The sequence below is a fragment of the Taudactylus pleione genome, unplaced genomic scaffold (assembly GCF_031769625.1).
Source record: "Taudactylus pleione unplaced genomic scaffold, aTauple2 ptg000306l, whole genome shotgun sequence".
Taxonomy (NCBI): Eukaryota; Metazoa; Chordata; class Amphibia; order Anura; family Myobatrachidae; genus Taudactylus; species Taudactylus pleione.
The window spans coordinates 9,497,708-9,520,292 of record NW_028284707.1 but is presented as its reverse complement, the minus strand read 5'-3'; the positions used below and the strand labels follow the sequence as shown (position 1 = coordinate 9,520,292).

The 22,585-nt window shown below is 47.1% G+C and overlaps 1 protein-coding gene across 4 annotated transcripts in view; it reads left to right on the top strand.

Moving 5' to 3' along the window:
- Nucleotides 1-22,585, top strand: part of LOC148511484 (uncharacterized) — a 288,840-nt gene that overhangs the window by 85,000 nt on the left and 181,255 nt on the right. For all 4 annotated transcript variants that reach the window (XM_088442213.1, XM_088442214.1, XM_088442215.1 and 1 more), the window contains exons 5-7: nt 111-261; nt 1,865-2,023; nt 3,134-3,243. In XM_088442213.1, coding sequence (XP_088298339.1) covers nt 111-261; nt 1,865-2,023; nt 3,134-3,243 — 420 coding nt within the window. The remainder of the gene's footprint in view (nt 1-110; nt 262-1,864; nt 2,024-3,133; nt 3,244-22,585) is intronic.

Sequence of the window (22,585 nt, the reverse complement as noted above, 5' to 3'; positions counted from 1 at the left end):
TGGTGTCTTGTATCCGTTCTCTGTCAGAACGTGTGCCTAATACACTTTCTCTAGGAATATCTGTATCTGGCTTCATTTCAGCCTTAACAGCCATGTTTTGTCACACCTAGGTAGCCAAAAGTTGGCACATCGAAGTTGCCCAGTTCCTGATCGAAAGGCAGGTTGATATAAACAAGCCGGATCATTATGGTGTCACCCCATTGCATGTGTCTGCTGCCATAGATTACCCTGAAATGGTCGCCCTGTTATTAAGGCATGGAGGTGAGCATATATCTATGTTCTATACAAGTGATGTTAATATATAGGATACTGCACCCCCTACTATAAAAATAAAGTGGTATTATAAGTCACCAAGGGATCGCGTGAAAATATATAAGCAGGAGGCCACAAACCGAGGACCGTCATACAGGTCTGAAAAGGTGGCTTCTAAAATATGTAAGAACCTACTGTAGGAGATATGTCATTCCTTATAATGCACCAGTTTCAGGCGAAATACAAGTGGTTTCTGTATATGTGGTATATATCTATATATATATGTCATACAGCCTTACATTAATCACTTAAACATTAATGGATAAACGACAGCCTAAAGATGTATCTTCGTACATCTTTGCTACAGTCGTGCCAAACAGACCATCTGGACGTGCCAGGTCCTGTGAGACGCTGCCAGCACCGGCCGTCTTTTTTTTTTCTTTATGTGATGAAAATACGTCTAAGAGCCGTATTTAATTTGAGCGGACCCGCGATACTTTTCCGCCTCCCAGCCTTTTCGCCTACATTGCGTGTTTTGAGGGCGGAAAAGTATCGCGTGCGTGCCCGCCTATCCCCGTATTCAGTTTCAAAGTAGGCGAAAACAGGACTCGGCGAAACTTAAACAAGCGGAAAGTACTGTCAGATTTGGGGAAATCAGCCTGACACCCCCTAAAAGATGCTCTGACATGGGGGTTAGCTATGGTACCCCCCGATTTGGCTTGCTGAAGGTATTTGGTGTTTTTAAATGGGCTCAATAGCTACTAAATAGCGTTTATGTATAAGTGAACCAGAATAGTATTCGTTGCAGGGGCTTGCGGCAGGTGAATTTTTCACGTTTTTTTAAACGTAACTTTAGCAACTTTAAAATATGCTGGCCCCCATTTTCAAGTACCCCAAATTTGCTGGCATAAGTTATTTCTGCAAAAAAACCTTCAGAATACTATTATTCACCACTTATACAAAAACACTATTTAGCAGCTGTTGAGCCTGTTTCAAAACACCAAATACCTTCAGCAAGCCAAATCGGGGGGTACCATAGCTAACCCCCATGTCAGAGCATCTTTTGGGGGGTGTCAGGCTGATTTCCCCAAATCTGACAGTACATTCCGCTTGTTTAAGTTTTGCCGTGTACTTTCATATTGAATACGGGGATACACGGGGCACGCGCGCAATACTTTTCCGCCTACAAAACACGCAATGTAGGCTAAAAGTCTGGGAGGCGGAAAAGTATCGCGGGTCCGCTCAAATTGAATACGGCTCTGAGTCTCAGCATACAAAGTGCTACGACGCAGCGGCCGAGGCTATTTTCCAAGCCAAGTTCTGTTTATTACAGACTCAGTTACACATAGATATACAATATCAAATGAGTATATCAAATGAATCAGCACAGTCTCCTAAAAAGATGCCCATCGCTAGCAGAGTTGCACGGGCCGGGCCCTAGTGGCTCACTCACGCCAGGCATGTCGCGCTGCGTGTCGTATTTGGGATAGATGTAAGAGGACACATCTGTACGTCAGCGCTATTATTATTGTAGGAATATTTATTATTTCATGTGTATATGTAAAAGTGACATGGGTTTTGGCTTCTCATTATCTTGCTCCCTTGTGAACAGCTAATATTAACGCAACAACAAATGGGAAACAGACCCCGCTGCATTATGCCGCTAAATACGACGCAGTCAGTTCGCTGAAAGTTCTGTTCAAAGAGGAGGCGGACACCAATGCTCGGGATCACAAGCAGCGCACGCCCCTACAGCTGGCCGCAGAACTAGGTAAGAAACGGCGACCTACTTGTGCCGTTAGGCAGAGAACATTGGCGACTGATTTAGCACAGTATGACAGCCCGCCAGTCCCTGACACGTGTCCTGACCTCACTCACAGTACATGCCCAGTAATGTTCTGTTACACGTCAATTAAACATTCTTTGGCCCCTATGTACTAAGCCTTCGAGAGAGAGAAAGTTTACAGTGATGGAGTGCCAGCCAATCAGCGCCTAACTGTCATTTTTCAAACACAGCCTATAAAGTTACAGTTAGAAGCTGATTGGTTGGTACTTTATCTCCGTCCACTTTTTCTCTCTCCAAGGCTTAGGGCCTGATTCAGACCCGGTCGCTATGAGCGTACGCTCGCATGATGCGTGTGCAAATTTTTGAAGCTGACGCGGCGGGGAGCGATCGCTTGCCAAGGCATAAGCACGCCCATTGTACCTGTACGAGCGTTCACTTTGTGTATGCAGACTCCCCTTAGCATATGCAGAGACGCCCACTGCCCCACGTCATCTCCTGGAAGTTTATGAAAACATTGGTACATCGACCACTATCGGATGGGAACGCAGTGCTTGTGGTAGCTTTTTTTTACCACAAGCATTGCAATGGAAACTGAGGAAAAAATGGCTGGTGAAGTGTACTATGACGCTGCCTGTTAATTATGCATGTCTCTAAAACGGCGTTGAAACACTCAGGCACGCCTGCGTTCGCATCTCCAGGACTGCCCCTGTCACCACCCACAAACGGCCTCTCCTGTCGCTCACTCTGCTGGGCTGGTTTTGCCGGGCGAGCGAGGGATCTGTGATCGCACGGTGTAGTTCGCGCATGTGCACTGCGATGCATACGCATGCGCAAATTAGCAACCATCGGCAATTGCGAACGGACTGCAGATACCGTCCGGGTCTGAATCAGGCCCTTAGTACATAGACCCCTTTGTAAGGCAGTACTCTTCTTGAATCGTATAAGGGGTGTGGTATGACATGTCAGCTATTGGAACATATAAACTGATTATATTGCATTGGACGATACTAATAATAAGCAAGAGAGAATAATAAACCAGATTGCGTTCTATCATGATAAATGGCCCATATTTATAGCGCTGGTTATCTTTCTCAGATCGCAGTGAAGCGGCACGTCTGCTGCTAAACCTCAAATGTGATGCCAGTGTTCAAGATGACACTGGACTGTCTTGTCTGACTATGATGGTAATGAATATGCCACCGGTGGTAAGTCTCAAATACTAACATTTATTCCAAAGACCATTAACCGAAAACTGGTACTGACTGAGTAACTGTTCTCATCAATGTCATTTACCCACTAGCTGGTTTATATGAAACAAATAAAGAGCGCTTGTGAATAAACATGTATGAATGTAACGCAATACCTGTTAAAAAAAAAAAAAAAAAAAGGGATTAGTAAAAGATGTTTAAAACCCTTTTTTTGGTTTATATGAGGAAACAAGTTATGCTGGGTACACATGGGACGATCTGTTCAGCGAACGATATCGCTGAACGATCTCCTTTGAAATTCCTGGTGTGCTGGATGAACGGTATTGTTCATCTACACACCAAAGATGTCACCAACGATGAATGGCCAACGATCGCAAATCCCTATGGAATAAGCACGATATTGTCCAGATTGGCCTGCATGCATGCCCGATGGACGATATCGTTATCGTCCAGCGGGAGCACGCATCGTTGCTTGTTCATTGCATACACACGGAACAAAATATTGTTGAACGATATCGTTATCGTTCATATCGTAACCATATATCGTTCCATGTGCATGCACAATAACTCTAGCAGATGAAAATATATTTGCAAGGTTCCAGCATTCGCTCTTCACAGCCCTATTCCCACAGTTGTCATCAGCTAATTCATCCATTTATATAGATACTAGTTCAGTGTAAATTCAGCCATTATTATACTAATATTGCACCTGATTTATTCCTGTAATGTTGCTGGGAAGAGTTCTGTTTTATATCTGTGTTGAACTGTGTAAGTTTATTCTATCTCATATACTGTAGGGGTCTATGGTCCTCATTCAGAGTCTCTCGCTAGCGCTGTGCGCTCGCAAGCAGCCCGGTGGTTTGCGTACATGCATGCGCATGCTTCATTCTGCGCGTGCGCAAACTACTCTGTGTGATCGCAGGCCACTCGCTCGCCCAGCAAAGACAGCCCAGGGTAATGAGTGACAGGAGAAGCCGTTTGTGGGTGGTAACAGGGGTAGGACACTAATAACGGGGGAGTGGAGGTGCGAACGCAGGCGTGCCTGAGTGTTTCAATGCCGTTTTAGAGGCGTGCATAATTAACACGCAGCGTCATAGTACACGTCACTTGCTTGTGTTTTAAACTGAAGTCCTCGCAGTGCTTGCGGTAGGGTAAGGCAACCGCAAGCGCTGCGATCGCTTCCGATTGTCCTCGATGTACCAATGTTTTAATACACTTCCTGGAGATGACGTGTGCTTGTGGGCGGCTCTGCCTGTGCGATTGGGCGTACGCTGGCTGCTCACTAAGACATGGTGGGCGTGCTTATGCCGTGGCGAGCGATCGCTTCCCGTGGCGTCACTTTGACAAATTTGCATACGCTGGGGGCGAGTGATCGCATCTAGCGAGAGACTCTGAATGAGGTCCTATGTACTAAGCTTTGGAGAGAGATAAAGTGGAGTGAGCTAAAACACCAACCAATCATTTTTCATACACAGCCTGTTAAATTAAATTACAGTTAGGAGCTGATCGGTTGGTTCTTTGGGCCTCATTCAGACCCACTCGCAAGCAGCTGTCCGCTCGCAAGTGGGTCGATGGTTGTGCACTGCGCATGCGCACAACGGAGGGAGCTCCGTCGTGCGCATGCGCCAGACGCGACGAGCGAAGGACTTTCCTTCGCTCGTTGTGTCTGATCAAAGGGGGCGTGCTGTCGATGTTGATTGACAGCACGCCCCCTTTGGTGGGCGTGCCGGGGGCATGCCTCCCTGACGGGGGCGTTCCCAAGGGAACACCTACCGTCAGAAGCCGGCCCACTGACATCACTAGTGATGTCAGTGGGAGTGATTTTGGCTCTGATAGAGCCAAAATCACTCCAGGGCTTGTGGTCGAAAACCCCGACCACAGGCTTCTGGTCGCACTGGTGATGGTCGCGATGGTCAAGACCATCGCGACCATCATCCTGCACACTCGTATGTGCTGTGGGTGGTGACCCACAGCTATACGAGCGTCCAGGAGGACGCTCCATTTTTATGGAGGACGGCCCTCATTCAGAGCGAGCGCTCTGCTCAGAGCGTCCGGCTCTGAATGAGGGCCTTTATCTCTTTTCAAGGCTTAGTACATCTCCCCCATAATGACTAAACCTATTAACGAATAATTGCAGTGAAAGTAGCACTGTACAGGAATAGGAATTGTAGAATCAGAATGGAGTCTGCTTATTACTGACCTTGTTAATATTTGTTGCTGCCGCTGTGGTAAAATGAAAAAAAAAATGCCTAAAAAACAGTCTAGTGCAGAACTGAACGGACACCTGTTTGCGGAGCGTATCTTGTGTGTTTTTGCACTGCACATGCTCCGGAACTGAGGGCCTGATTCAGACCCGCTTGCGAGCGGGTCGATGTTGGCCAAATGCGCATGCGCGAGACCCGAATAACGACGGCCAAGCCATCATTATGGGTCTCGCACCAAAGGGGACGTGCTGTCGATGGTGAGTGACAGCACGCCCCCTTTGGTGGGCGTGTCTGGGGCGTGGCTGCCCAGATGGAGGCGTTCCCATGGGAACGCCTACCGTCTGGGGCCGGCCCCACTGACATCACAAGTGATGTCAGTGGGAGTGCTTTTGGCTCTGATAGAGCTCAGTGAGGGAATGTCGTCGGTACGACGGGCTGTGCTGATTTGTACATAAACATCAGTACGCCTGTTCAGAGGCACGTCGTTTGCAGTTAGTATAGGGGGGTTCAAATCCACACTGGTGATGACTAGATGCCCATCACAGGTGCACATAGCGGGCAGGCACACTGCAAGATGCGTAGAGCTCTGCGTACGGGTGAATATACACATTTAAATTTTATGCACAAAGTACATGTGCTTGATTTGAGTTTAACCCGCATCGTGCCCCAGATGCATCAGCACAGTTATTGGGTGTGTTGAAGTACCACGGTCACTGGCAGAACTAGCGGCGGTGCAGCCAGTGGGTTGTGCAGGGCAGGGCCGGCTACAGGGGTCTGAACACCCTGTGCCTGCCCGATCTGCTGCACCTTTCTTTCGCGTAGCCTCATTACCATAGGCCACACCCCCTACATGACATTATTTGGAGGCGTGCCCGCATGGCACGCCTCCAAGTAACGTCAGGCTGGGGGTAAAGCCCAGCCCTCCGTCACTGGCTGGGCTTCCCCCAGCCCTCTCCCGTCTGTGAATGGATGCACCGCCGCACAGCTGCAGTGGTGGGGGTCCCCAACCTCCCGATTTCACCACCCGCGGGCCACTTCAGCCCACAGGTGGAACAGCGGGACATTGCTGTCCCACTGAAATCAGGAAGTTGGGGAGGGGTGCACCCTCTATGGGTGGCGCCCCTGATCGACCACACTGGTCGAACACCAATAGAGCCGGCCCTGGTGCAGGGGCCCACAGCCGCCTGCATCCAACAGCGCCACTGCACCTGCCGCCAGTGTCCCCCAGGCCCCACAGTATTTAAGTGTAGTGCGGACCACAGTGAGGGTCTCATTCAGACCCGCTCGCAAGTGCCGAAGCGCTCGCAAGCGCGTCGATGTAGAGGCGGAAGCCCCGGAGCGAGAGAGAAATTCTCTCGCTCCGGGGCTTACTACAAAAGGTGCGGCTGTCGATGGTGATCGACAGCTCGCACCGTTTTGTAGGTGGGGCAGGAGGGTGGCTTGCCGTTTGGGGGCGGCCCCACTGACATCACTTGTGATGTCAGTGGTGAGCTTCCGGCTCTAGTAGAGCCAACAGCTCACTGGGGCTTGCGGCAGACGAGACCCTACCACAAGAGTCTCGTCGCAAGCCCCGATGGTCACGATGGTCTTGACCATCGCGACCATCAACCTGGCCGCTCGCTAAAGCTGTTGGTGGTCACCCACAGCCTAGCGAGCGGCCAGGAGGCCGGGCCGTAAAATAGATCCGGCTGCCCTCATTCAGAGCGAGCGCTCGCATTTTGCGAGCGCCTCTGAATGAGGTCCTGAGAGTGGTCCGCACTACACAGTAACAAATACACCGCCGTCAGACAGACTCTCATTGGCTGCTGAGTCCATGGAGGGAGCCGGCTGGAGCTCACTCATGAGCTCCGCCTTCCGGCTCCCCCTGCAGCAGATGATGGGAGAAACGTCATAGTGCAGAGCGGGCCGCAGGAGAGGACAGCGACGGTTGCAGCGGGAGCGGGGATTTAGGTAAATTGTGGGGTTTTGTGTAAGGGGCATGGGCACTGAAACTGCATAGGGGTGGCACTGTTTAGGGGGGGGTGGCCGCTACTAGGAGCAATGTATAAGGGGGGGTGGCTACTACTAGGGGCACTGTATAGGGGGTGGCTACTGGGGGCACTGTATGGGGGGGCCCGCTACTGTGGGCACTGTATAGAGGGGGTGGACGCAACTGGGAGCACTGTATAGGGGGGAATACTACTGGGGGCAATGCATAGGGGGGACTACTACTGGGGGCACTGCATAGGGACTACTACTACTGGGGGCACTGCATAGGGACTACTACTACTGGGGGCACTGCATAGGGACTACTACTACTGGGGCACTGCATAGGGACTACTACTACTGGGGGCACTGCATAGGGACTACTACTACTGGGGGCACTGCATAGGGACTACTACTACTGGGGGCACTGCATAGGAGGGACTGCTACTGGGGGCACTGTATAGGGAGCACTACTACTGGGGGCACTGCATAGGGACTACTACTACTGGGGGCACTGCATAGGGACTACTACTACTGGGGGCACTGTATAGGAGGGACTGCTACTGGGGGCACTGCATAGGGACTACTACTACTGGGGGCACTGCATAGGGACTACTACTACTGGGGGCACTGTATAGGAGGGACTGCTACTGGGGGCACTGCATAGGGCGGGACTACTACTGTGGGCACTGCATAGGAGGGACTGCTACTGGGGGCACTGTATAGGGAGCACTACTACTGGGGGCACTATTGAAGGCACTGCATAGGGGGACCACTACTGGGGGCACTGCATAAGGGGCCCAAAGCATATTCTTGCACCTGGGCCCACCACTCTCTAGTTCCGCCACTGACCAGGGTACATCATGGGTCTATTAGGAATGAATGGACACGTTCAGTATCTTTATGAACCTTACAGTTGGTGCATTTATATTATTATTGTGAGACATTATGAGGAGACATAATAACATCTACTTAAATGGCTCCATTCACGGTTTCCTGAATGCGATTGCAAAGGATACATTGTCAGGTTATCTTCCTGCATTAAGTCCTCGCAGATCCTCCACCATCATGGAAATCTAATTCTTTCTCGTTTATTCTGTACGTTGCGTGCCTCTAGTTGCTTATTTATATAGATAACCGTACATTAGTCTCTGCATTAACTGTGTGCATGTTTGTGCATATACTTCCCACACTCCCACTTTCTATATTACTGGCAGCCAAATGACATCCTGCTCTGACTGTGTGACCTTACTTAATGAGTCTTTTACCTGCCTGCTCTAGTACATGACTTACTGTATGCCTGTACTGCGCTTATACTTTGCTTTATTAGCAATGCTTCATTTCTGTCTGTTATATAGACCACAAAACAGAACCAGTGGTCGCCCTCACCTCAAAGGCTCTGACTTGTGCAATAAGATAGAAGAGAATATATAGGTGGTAATTCTCCAGTGTATACTAGATCATTTGTAGTTACTCATATAGTATATTTATACCTATCAAAGTCCAAAGCAGTATCCAATCACATGGTCGTCATTCATAATGTCGACACTAGAATGTCGACATGATTTAACATATTGACAGGCTCCAGGTCAACATTCTTAGAATACTGATGCTGGGAGAGTTAGGGTTAGGCAGCTAGGGGAGGTTAGGGTTCAGCTGAAGGGGAGACGGGGGGTTAGGCCGCAGGGGAGGCAGAGGTTGGGGTTAGGGTTAAGGATTAAGGGGCCTGATTCAGACCCACTTCCGAGCGGCTGTCCGCTCGCAATTGGGTCTATGGTCTGCACTGAGCATGCGCACGACGGAGGGAGCTCCGTCGTGCGCATGCGCCAGACGCGACGAGCGAAGGACTTTCCTTCGCTCGTTGTGTCTGATCAAAGGGGGCGTGCTGTCGATGTTGATTTGGTGGGCGTGCCTCCCTGACGGGGGCGTTCCCAAGGGAACGCCTACCGTCAGAAGCCGGCCCACTGACATCACTAGTGATGTCAGTGGGAGTGATTTTGGCTCTGATAGAGCCAAAATCACTCCGGGCCTTGCGGTTGAAAACCTCAACCGCAGGCTCCGGCTCGCAGTGGAGATGGTCGCGATGGTCACGACCATCGCGGCCATCAAACTGCACGCTCGTATAGGCTGTGGGTGGTGACCCACAGCTATACGAGCGTCCAGGAGGACGCTCCATAATTATGGAGGGCGGCCCTCATTCAGAGCGTGCGCTCTGCTCAGAGCGTACGGCTCTGAATGAGGGCCAAGGTTAGGAATAGAGCAGGTTTAAATTCTCATGTCAACCTAATGCATTTTGACATAAGAACTATCGACCTAACATACCACACCCGTCCAAATCTAGTCATTGCCGGCACCCACTCTAGACACCAGTTTGTTGGACCAAGTGTGGGCACACATGATGCCATGGTAGGGATAATATGTGAATGTATCATTAACTGTTGGCAAAGATATAATTTTGCAGACCACAGGTTGGACGCAACTGCCATTGTTGGACGCAGTTAAGCAATTTTTTTCTATTGCGCATGCACGCAGAGTCCTCACGCACATAGACCCGTATTCAATTTGAGGCAAAAAGCCGGAATCCGCGGAAAAGTGACTGGTCTAATATAGTTACAGCTCATGAGATGAGGCTGCATCTATGACAATTTTTATGTCCCATCCAGTTGAGGACAATACTGGTATTTATCAGTTTTATTTATTCTAATATCATATTGACCATTTATGTTTGCTGGTCTGTGTGCTCAAAGGACCGGTATTTCTATTTCCATGAGAAGTGTTCTAATGGGCACCCAATGAATCGTGCTATATATTATACTGTCGCTGGTGCTGACTCTTTTAGCTTATCGTTGTATGGTATTGTCTTTACATTCAATTTATGTGTTATTAAATGTGTTTTTTACACTCCATTGAGCCAGAGCTGTTTACCGTTGTTCATCAATTTGCATGTTTTTTGTGAGATTCCACCCCTCACAGCTTTGAACAGCTGCAGACCAGTGAGTTGCTATTTAGCGATATTCTGTATTTTATTACATGAGGAGTATTAGTCACACTAGCGCTTATTGATATTTTTTACAATCAACTAGTTGGCTGGTTGGATGAAAGTTGGTCTAGTGTGTGGCTAGCTTCAGTGTAGGGCTTTCCTAATTTTCTGATCTTGTGACATATTGTAGTGCTTCTCTGATTGGCTAATCTAGTGACACAGTATAGGGCTTCCCCAGTTGGCTGATCTAGTGGAGTGTTTCTCAAACTCGGTCCTTAGGATACCTAATAGTTTACGTGTTCCAGACTGTCTGTGATTTAGAATGTGTCCGTTAGGATGTGACAGGGGGAGATGTATCAAGCTGATTGGTTGCTATGGGCAGTGTCTCCAACTGCCCATTTCTCCACTCTTTTTAGTATGTTTGATACATCTCCCCCTTAATAATGAATATACATGTGCACCAGCTAGTTGATGAACTGTTAGGGGTGCTGAGGATGGGGTTTGAGAGTCTGGGATTGTCTGCATTAATGACATAACTAGCTATGGGGCCATCACTGCAGATCACAAGTTCCTATGTTAATTTACTTTAAGTGCGATTCTTGATATGTACAGTACATCATAAAGGCAGGGCTTGTAGTACAGTGTTGCAACTAGACACAGATCAGCATCACATTTCTTACATGCTAGTATTTATTGGCCTGGAATTCAAGCTGTGTCTGTTAGAAACTTTCTTGGTTCATGGCACCCTTGGGTGTCACAGACTTTTTTTGCGGCATCCCTAGGTGCCACAGTGGGGCCAAACTCTGAAAAGCTACACTCTTCGAGTTTGGTACATACTATAGTGGTCACACCGTAGTCCCCATTAAAGACCCATTGTGGTCTGTGTGTGTGTATAGAGATAGATAGCAAAAGCAAAAAAAATAGCAGTTACAATGGATGTCTGCAGATATCCATTACTAGATCAATGCAAAAAACCAAACAGACCAGAGCCCCCCACTGCACTCACCTTCTTGTAATGGGATGTAGTTAATGCTGCCGGTCAAAATCCAGATGGCTAATGCCCGACGGGGAATTTAAGATAGGCATCAAAATGCCGACGCCTATCTTAATCCCGACGCCGGAACACAGAAGGACTCCGGACCGAACGAGGTAAGTCCGGGGCGCCCTTACTGTTAGCCGTGAGGGGGGGGGTTAGCTTTAGGCACCCATGGGGGGACTTAGGGTTAGGCACCCCCCGGGGAGGATTAGGCTAGGAGAAGGGGGGGGTTAGGGTTAGGCGCCACTGGAGGGAGGTTAGGGTTAGGCACTCCCCCCCTGGGAGAGTTAGGTTTAGGGTGCAGGAAGGGGGGGTTAAGATTAGGCACCCCCGGGGGGGCTTAAGGTTAGGCACCACCCCGGGAGTTTTAGGGTTAGGCACCCCTAAGGGAGAGTTACATACAACGCTAAATACTGGGCGGGACCGGACCATGCGCTGGAAGCTCCTATAGCCTCACACAAACACTGCGGCTCCAGCTATCCCACCCACTTCCTGATTGGCAGCCAATAGGCGCTGTGTATGCAGACTGCGCTGCCCTGCAGTGTGGCGCGTCCCACATCAGCTGATGGTGCCTGCCGGCCCCTACTGGGCCACCTTGTAACCCGGCTCTGGAAAGCACGGCCAAATAACTTGCTGGCCCAAATCATTTGATTTGGATCCAGACTGTACCTCCCGAACGCGGCACCCCTGTTATTCCTGGGCAGCAGTGACACATTGCTTACCATTACTGACTCACAGTGACGGGGTCGTGGGTTTCATTCCGACCAGGAGTGTGTGTGTGAGTGTCATGTAAATAAACAACAGTAGTATATAATAACTCCTCTACACCCTGAACCCACATGGGGAGCTACCTGTGATCCTATCGACTAATAATTAATTTGATGTATTCCTCATCTGTGGGGAACAGCAGTGGCATGAGAAGTACAGTAGGGAAGGCCATCGATAGTTAGCAATCATCGATGGTTAACTGCCAGTGGTTGATGGTTTTGCCATTGATGGCAGAAAGCCAGTGGTTCCCCACCATCGATGGAGGAGTGGGAGCCGATGGTAATTTTTTATTTTGTTTGACGGGACGGAGCTTAGACCTGTCCCCCAGCGTCCGCTAAGCCCTGCCCCTGTTTTTGATTGGTCCGTGGCCCGCTGTACCCACCAGCAACGGTGGCCATCAAGGGGTGCAAACGATCGATGGTTCACCATGGATGGTTATTGTGCCATCGGTGGTAATCACCAATGAACTCATCAATGGTAACCGTCGATGGACCCTGCCGATGGCCATCCCTAGCGAAGAGTGATTTAACACTGGGCCCTCCCCATCTTTACCCAAATTGGCTTTAACACAGGCTCCTCCCCATTTATACCCCAATTTGGCTTTAACAGAGGCTCCTCCCCATCTATACCCCAATTGGCTTTAACACAGGCTCCTCCCCATCTATACCCCAATTGGTTTTAACACAGGCCCCTCCACATCTATACCCCAATTGGCTGCCTCTGTAATCAGTTTGTAGTAAGTAACGATTGAAGTAGACACCAGCGCTCATTAACCTGACGTCATGTCATGTTCAATTTTGCTTGCACGTCTCTAGTTATGGCCCCCGTGTTTAACTGTGCTGTGTCAGAATTCTAACCATGGTACACAAGCAGCTGCTGTAATTGTGAGCAGTCTATACTCTCCGTACAATGGCCCTCATTCAGACCCACTCGCAAGCGGGCGCACGTACGTTAGGCGTACGTACAAAAATATTTAAATTCAATGGCTCGCTCGTATTTTCGTTCGCATCTAAAAATCCTCCCAAAACTCTGACGACCCCTCCTCTAACTAACGAGCGTACAAAATAGCGAGCGTACATCCCCGAAATGGCTTGAAAGGAACGCACGCACAAGTATAAACAGGAAGTGGCCTTGTCAGATGTCGATTACCTGCTCCTTTATTCTGCCTACCTCCATCAATCGTATCATGCCAATCAATGTATCAATTAGCTTAATTGTTTGTTTTTTTCAACACAATGCAAGAAACTTTACTCTTGTCCGTGTTTGTGTTTACCCGCAGAATACGTACGGATGAAACATTCGCTTTTATTGTTCAAAAAACATGTGAACCACAATTAAACAATTGTACTATTGCTGTGGATCCCCGCATATTTCCCTGGGTTCATTTCTTTATTTAAATTTGCTTACGCATGTCACTGCATCAAGCCTATCCTAACTCTCCAGAGATTTCTGGCCCTGTCGAACACATGACTCATACACTAACCAATAAAATTGCTCCTGTTAATTTCCAAAATACATTAGCCAATCAGAAAATTTTTACACACTTTATCAAAAATGATTTTTAAGAAAAACACCATTGCCATCATGAGAGCCTCCGCATTCACCAGGCGCGAGCTGCTGGTGCTTACGGAGGTCATGGATCGCCGGATCACCAGCCAGCCTCAACCCATGACCAACCGGCAGAAGCGCTCCGCGTATGCGGAGGTACGGTCCCGCCTGCGGTCCTTTGGCTCACGCCGCAACATCGGGCAGCTGGAACGCAGGTGGTCCGACCTGCAACGGCGAACGCCCCGCTTGCTGGCATGCTTTCGCATGCAGATCCTGGCAAGTAAGTGTTATGTATTGTGGTTTTAATGTTTGTGTTTGTGGGGCAAACTGCGTGTGCATGTTTTCCTGTCTGTTCTATTTATTATTTGTACTCATATCTGTGTGTGCATGTTTTCCTGTCTGTTCTATTTATTATTTGTACTCATATCTGCGTGTGCATGTTTTCCTGTCTGTTCTATTTATTATTTGTACTCATATCTGCGTGTGCATGTTTTCCTGTCTGTTCTATTTATTATTTGTACTCATATCTGCGTGTGCATGTTTTCCTGTCTGTTCTATTTATTATTTGTACTCATATCTGCGTGTGCATGTTTTCCTGTCTGTTCTATTTATTATTTGTACTCATATCTGCGTGTGCATGTTTTCCTGTCTGTTCTATTTATTATTTGTACTCATATCTGCGTGTGCATGTTTTCCTGTCTGTTCTATTTATTATTTGTACTCATATCTGCGTCTGCATGTTTTCCTGTCTGTTCTATTTATTATTTGTACTCATATCTGCGTCTGCATGTTTTCCTGTCTGTTCTATTTATTATTTGTACTCATATCTGCGTCTGCATGTTTTCCTGTCTGTTCTATTTATTATTTGTACTCATATCTGCGTCTGCATGTTTTCCTGTCTGTTCTATTTATTATTTGTACTCATATCTGCGTCTGCATGTTTTCCTGTCTGTTCTATTTATTATTTGTACTCATATCTGCGTCTGCATGTTTTCCTGTCTGTTCTATTTATTATTTGTACTCATATCTGCGTCTGCATGTTTCCCCTCTATTTCTGATTTTTTAATTCTACTGCTATTTGTTTTTTTTTTTTTATTTATTTATTTTTAGTTTGGTTGCCCGGATTTGTCCATAAACTAAATGCAATTTCTTTTACATATTTTAGGGGGACAGCCAAGACTCCGCCGTCACCGTCCGTCCAGACGGCGTTCCCGCCCACTATCCCCAACCCCCAGCCAACACTCCAACCCAAATCTTTCCCCTATTCCCCACTCCTCCCCATCCTTCCCAGACCCTCTCCCGGAAATGTCGGGCCTCCTTCCCCTCCGTCCCACTTCCCCCTCTCCTCCACCCACCCCTCTTCCAATTACCCCCTCCCCGGAGTCCATCATAACTCCGCCCCATTCTTTGGGGAATGACGGATCCTCCGAGGAGGATCATGGAGGTTTGCCCGGAGCTCCCGTTTTGTCTCCCGGTATGTTTTTTTTTTTTTTTTTTTAAAGCACAAACTGTTTGTATGCAATCATGTGTCGTGCCTTTCTTCGTGTTTTTGTGGCTTGACTTTTGTTGATTGTGAAGGTTTGCCTTTACCTCTTCCTGGTGATTTAAACATACACATATCATACCTGTGGGAATTTGTACCTAGGCCTTGTATTTTTGCCAGCCCACCCTTTTTATTTTTGTTTTTGGGTTTAGGAGTGATTTGTTTTTTTTTTGTTTTTTTTCTGTGGATTCCCTATTGTTGTATTAACCCACACACTTTTCTCACCCACAGAGGAACAGAGGCGTCGGCAAGAGGTGGCGGATGTTGTGGGGCAGATGCGCCAACATGTCATCGGCATTCTGGTGGCCCTCGACCGACTGTCTGGCCTCCTTCGGCATTAGTTTTTTTATTTTTGTTCTATTTTCCAATTAAATTTATTAAGACAAATATACGTGGTGGCTCATTTTTAAAAACCAAAACCAAGATAGTTTAGCCTGACATAAGTAGACTGTTCCTGCAAGGATTTCCCTTTTTTAAAAGTTAGATTGTGTTTTGTCTTTGTATGTCAAACAGACACAAGAAACACATAACAGTAACAATGTCATTTCCCTTTTTGGGTGTAGTGTCAATTACATATTTCTACATTTTCCAGGTTCCTACTTGGTGCGCAAGCTGCTTAGGCCAATCTTACAAATCCCAAGGTTGGGCCAGGCTTCCTTTTGGTGTGGATTGGGAAGCTGAAAACATATTTCAGTTTAGCTCAACTGGCGTCAGTACTGGATTACCCCTTAGTCAAATGTAACTTGTGTTAACCTGGTTACACTTGCTGTTAACGTTCCAAAAAAGGAAGACCATTTCACTCTTCAAACATTTATTCACAACATAACAGAGAAAACAAAGTGGTCACTCCCAAAAAAAATACACAGTGATAAATTCAAATACAACACATACCAAGAAATAATTAAATACAACACAAAATCAAGAACTGGTTGACGAAGGACCATGCCAACATGATTCCACAAACATGGCGTTGCGATATGGGTTCCAGAATATATGCCCAAAAGGACCAGATCCAGGTTTGGTAAGGGTAGCAGGAAGTAGTGAGCGTTGGAGTGCCAAAGATTATGTGAACAAACAGAAGATGGTGAGAAAAATAAAAATAAATTAGATGTTCGCCAAAAAACACAAACACATTAGGTATAAACACTGGAGTTTTGTTCAAACTTACCTAAAAAATCTGGCCACCACATCATTGCGTATGGCCCCCCCACATACTGACCTTCGACCAACCTCGGGGGGGGCCATCTTCAGGTAAGGCATCCTCTGGCTGCATTGGGACACCACTCCTTATGGCAATGTTGTGAAATATCCCACACAGGACCACAATTTTCGACACCATATCCGGCACATACATGAGCTCGCCACCAGAGCGGTGGAGGCATCTGAATCGGCCTTTTAAAAGGCCGATACAGCGCTCCACCACTTGCCTGGTGGCTGTAAGTGCGGAATTATACGCACTTTGTGGCCCTGGTGTGGGAGCCAAATAAGGAGTGAGCAGCCAGGACATGCAAGGGTATCCACTGTCTCCTGTGAACAAAAATAGACCACATCAGGAACACTGTGTATCAAGCTTAACATTGTTATGTACTAAAGGTCTCCACTTACCCAGAAGCCACGCATCACCAGCTTGTAGGTTGGTTAATTTCTGCCATATCCCTGATTGCCGGATGACGAAGGAGTCATGAGCACTTCCGGGTAATTTAGCATTCAGGGACAGGATCTGGAGGGAGGCATCACATACCACCATTACATTCAGGGAGTGATAGTGTTTCCTGTTTCTAAATATTGCCTCCAGCCGTGCTGGAGGCTGAAGTGGTATGTGAGTACCATCCACAACCCCTATGATGTGTGGGAAGCCAGCTATTTGGTAAAAATTGGCCTTGGCCACACTAAGGGCACCCATATCCAAAGGCATTTTAATAAAATGATGGAGGTGCTTGAAAAGTGCCTCCATCACTGCCCTCAGGATCCTGGAAAAGGAGGATTGGGAGATGCCCGCCACTATTCCCACCGTTGTTTGAAACGATCCTGAGGCACAGAAATGTAACACCGCCATAAATTGCGTCAGTGGTGGTATTGCTGTTGGACTGTCAATTTGCCGCTCAAGATCACTTTCTATTAATGAGAGAGTGTCTATGATGATTTTGGGAGGTAGACGGTAGCGTCTTAAAACCTCATCATCGGGCATTCCAAAAAGGGTGACACGTGTTCGAAATATCTGGGGCCTTGCATGCCTACGATGCCTACGCCTGGGACGAGTTTGAGGTTGGTCGTCTTCCGGGAGCAGGGCCAGAACAATTCGCCCCAGATCTACCTGAAATTCAAAGTTTACAATGTAAGGCTTTTGACCCACCCCAAAAGTAACAAAAAACAACTTAGCTTTCTGATACCATCCATAGCTGCTTACATGCCGGGGTATTGTCATGATACGTATAAACTGTAAAAAAGCCAACAATGAGACTTCAAAAATTTAGAGGGTGTTTTTTTTTTATTCAAATTGTTGCAAGCCAACACAGAAAATAGCGGAAACACACATTTGGCCATCGATGAAAACGACATTGCACACCGTACGTCAAATAGGGTTCAAATGGACCCAAAAAATGGAAAAGGGAAAAGCAAAACTGGATTACATGATGAATAAGCCGCCAAAAATGCGTTAATTAATTCGCAAATGCAAGTCACTACACCAACAGTCAAAAATGCGGTAATTAATTCGCAAATGCAAGTCACTACACCAACAGTCAAAAATGCGGTAATTAATTCGCAAATGCAAGTCACTACACCAACAGTCAAAAATGCGGTAATTAATTCGCAAATGCAAGTCACTACACCAACAGTCAAAAATGCGGTAATTAATTCGCAAATGCAAGTCACTACACCAACAGTCAAAAATGCGGTAATTAATTCGCAAATGCAAGTCACAACACCAACAGTCAAAAATGCGGTAATTAATTCGCAAATGCAAGTCACTACACCAACAGTCAAAAATGCGGTAATTAATTCGCAAATGCAAGTCACTACACCAACAGTCAAAAATGCGGTAATTAATTCGCAAATGCAAGTCACTACACCAACAGTCAAAAATGCGGTAATTAATTCGCAAATGCAAGTCACTACACCAACAGTCAAAAATGCGGTAATTAATTCGCAAATGCAAGTCACTACACCAACAGTCAAAAATGCGGTAATTAATTCGCAAATGCAAGTCACTACACCAACAGTCAAAAATGCGGTAATTAATTCGCAAATGCAAGTCACTACACCAACAGTCAAAAATGCGGTAATTAATTCGCAAATGCAAGACAAAAAATGGACTTACCCAACTCGAATATATAAGATTTCCCAAAAAAACTTCTTTGGGTCCGAAAACCAAAAAAAACTAAAAAAGATGAAATGAGTGTTAAAAAAATTAACTAACCACAAAACAGAAGAAGACACCAATTGGCCACAAATTTGACTGCACAAAACTTACCAAATCAGGAAAGGCTGTGGAAAAAATGAAAAAAATGCGAACGGAAAAACAAAAGAAATGTAGCAAAAACAAACAAAAAACCAACTCTGCCAAATCCTCCAACCGCAAACAACCAAATCCAAACAACTTAACCGACAACACTCCAACAACCCCACCTCGACTCCACACACACCAAGCCATAAATAGTGTTTATTTTCCCGCACAAATTAAGGATGAATCATAGGGACGCACAATCAATGATGCGGCCGCAAACAAAGGACGCATGTATAAATACGTCACAAAATCACATTGAATTTCTGGTTGTTTTCATTCTGGAAGCAGAAACATGGCTTCAGACCAGGGAAACAATGGCCAAAAATCCGGCGGTAAGGCCTTCATGCATTTTGTCTCCATGATTATTTTCAAACAAATATATTGGTCAAGTTGTGAAGTGGCTAAATCGGAATATTTACCCAAATAGGTGAGGAGGATGACATGGATGAGACTGCTGGCCCCAGTCAACCCGCCAAAGCTGCCAAAAAAAAAAGGCAGCCACATTTCACAAGCAAGGAGATGGAGGTTTTGATCCAGAAGTGCGTTGACATCCTGCCCCAGGCAGCCAGGAATATGAGCCAAAGCCAGAAGTGGAGAATGTGGGAGGAGGTCGCCGTTGCTGTCAATAGGGTGGGTGATTATGTCCGTCTAGCCCGGGATGTCAAACGGCGGTAAGTAAACACTTTCCCATCCTCTAAACAAACCCCATTGTAAAAAAAAGGATAATGGTTCCAAATTCATTCCACAGATGGGCAGACTTCAAATATCGTCTCAAACAAAAACTTGCCGACAGGGCTAGGCATGCAAGGGGGACAGGTGGGGGTCCCACCCCTGTGTCATTGGAGTTGACAGACTTAGAAGAGATGGCACAGGGGTGTGTGCAGGCTGTGGAGGTGTTTGGCGTGTCCAACATGGATACGGACATGCCAGACTTTGCGGCTCCTCATGTTGGCCAAGGTAAGTCTTGTGATGTCACCAACTCTGAAATGCTATTGTGCCAATATGTAGATTCTAATGTGAGTCTTTTCTCCAATTTCCTAACAGAGACAGAGGCGGATGAGTCTGCTCCAGAGGGGAGCCTTGGCCGCAGAATTTCTGCTGGCTCTGCAGGGGAGGAACCAGTACATCCGGCTGAGGACCCTGCAGAAGCCAGTCCAGGGCGTGCCCCCTCGCAGGCAGTGGGCCTCCTCACAGAACTCAATTTTAAATCGGATTGCCATAGGGAGATTCTGCAGAGGATGGACGCCAGTCTGATACGGGTGGCTGAGGCCCTGGAGCAAAATGCTGCGGCCAACGTGACCATTGCTCAGGCCCTGGCGGAAAATACCAGGGCCAACATCCGCATCGCCGATGCCCTGGAGCAGCTCGTTCGCCAGCACATGGTGGAGCCGACCTCCCTTCCTGCCGGAACATCCGGATCCTCCACCTCTGGCACAACATCAGGCAATCCTCCAAATGTGCCTAGCCCTGTGCCTAGTCCAGAGGCCACAACATCTGCCTCTGGACAGGCCAGCCCGATGGCATCCCGGACCCGGTCTGGCGCCCACCCTCACCCAGCCAAACGGGCGAGAAAACGGTGACAGCAATGGCGACTTTTCCCACACTCCTTCTGTGCTTGGCTCATATTCCTTTCTGGTCAAAACTTCCCTCTCCTTTCTTGTGAAATGTTTTTAAATTTTGTATTTACGCTTATGTTAGCAGTTATGGTTTTTTTTTTTTTGGATCAAATATCTTGGCCACAAAAAAAGGCAACAAAATATTAGGCCAATTTGTTTGTGTTTAAACAATAAATTAAAAACAAAAAACTGACATTGTATTGTGACATTATTGTACAAATGGGTTACTTACATTTAATCCTGGCCCTAAAGGCAAAAACTGACCCTCTTAAAAAAAAAAAAAGGCCTCTTTAAGGAACGTTTCAAAAATCACATAGCGATGCAAATTCCACAGTAAACCAAAAAAAAGGGGAGCTAATTAAAAGATGATGACATTATTGTTACAATAGGCCATAACCAACAAATTGTGGCCAAAATAAAACCCCAAAAATGTACGCTAATTGATTGTGTAATCATGACATTAGCAGCTCTGATTTCCACCTGCGTACGCTTTTGTGCTATCCCAATAAACTGCTTTCCAAACACATACCAAGCCGGATTTCAATCCAACACTAATTACTTTACTGACCAGCCGCGATGAATCGCTGCACCATCGTGGAGTCCCGGGACGGAGGAGAAGGCCATCGCCAATGTGGTCGAGTAATCCTGACCCTAAGCTGTGCGAGCATTTTGAAGGGAAAGCGGATGTTTCAGTGACGTATGAGACGGTCCGAACACATTTGACGTTCGCATCTGCTAATGTATGTACGCCCCAAAAACGCCTCGCCACGCCTGCGTTTTTTCATCTCCACCCCCATCAACACCCAAAAACGCCCTGTTCTGTCAATCACATTTGACATGTCACTTCCTGTACGCTATTTTAGGAACGAGAGAAAAAAAGCTCGCAATCTGCCGTACGCACATGCGCAGTGTAACACCGACGCATGCGCGGTTAGTCAACATCGGAACGCAACGAGCGTACTGTTGTTAACGTGCGGCTCTGAATGAGGGCCAATGATTCATGTACAGTGTAACCAGTGCTACCTTGTTCCCAATAATGCAGGGTGAACGTGTGTAATACATAACGTAACTCCTGCTGGAAGGTACAAATCACTGTGAAGGAAACATAAGTTCACAATTCAATACATATACTAATGGTACAAGGCACAGACAAACTTATACAATAGTCTAATAGTATAGTCAGGCATTCAGTATCCGTACACCAGTACCTATTATTTCCAGCTTGGGGACGCCTGAGTCCCTTTTGGCTAAGGAAGCCGTGTGGGATCAAATGAAAGGTGTGTCGGGTATAGTTTTTAGTGGTGCCCGAAGGGGCAGGGCACTCTTACAGCAGCTGTACCAGGGCTTAGGGCTCATCCAGATAAATGGAAAGCAAATTGCAGCCAGCTATGGTTCCTTTTATCTGTATACCTGGCCACCTGTGCCTCCACACAGACAGGGATGAAATGCAGGGAATAAGGGAGAACATAAAAACAGTACACAGATACCCTGGGAGGACAGCACAGGTAATGCAGTACACAGACCAATAGCTCCCTAGCCAGTGGTATACTGTATGGTCTACTCTCTATTTGGAATGTGACTCAAGTACTTTGGGGTCTATTTACTAAGCCTTGGATGGAGATAAAGTGAGCGGAGATAAAGTACCAGCCCATCAGCTCCTAACTGCCATGAAACAGGCTGTGTTTGAAAAATGACAGTTAGGAGCTGGTTGGCTGGTACTTTATCACCATCCAAGGCTTATCACAGATATTTTCTTCAAAAGGCCAATTAGAGCAGCAGACAGCAGTATCCATTATACTCATAGCAGACTGCAGTCTGGTCCCTATTTACCAAGCTTGGCCCTTATGGCTAACTGATCCAGAGCTAGATGCAAGTGGTATCAGTGGTGCGTCATCGGCTGCAGAGAAGCAGAGAAGTTCTGGTAATGCTGATGGTGGCGTTTTGTGTATCGAGGCCCCTACTTTCAGTTTCTCTGATCCACGGCCTGCGTGTGAAGACGCAGGATCGGGTCACCATCGGCACATCGAGGCAAACATGGTACTTCTTAGTAGCCCATAGGTGAGCTGCCAAGGCCAGTGAAACTGCATTGGAAAACGTAGTGGCTGGCTTTAGCGCACCCCTAAAACGCTGGCGACAAGCCTGCATTTTATATGCTCCTCCCCGTTGCCACCCCC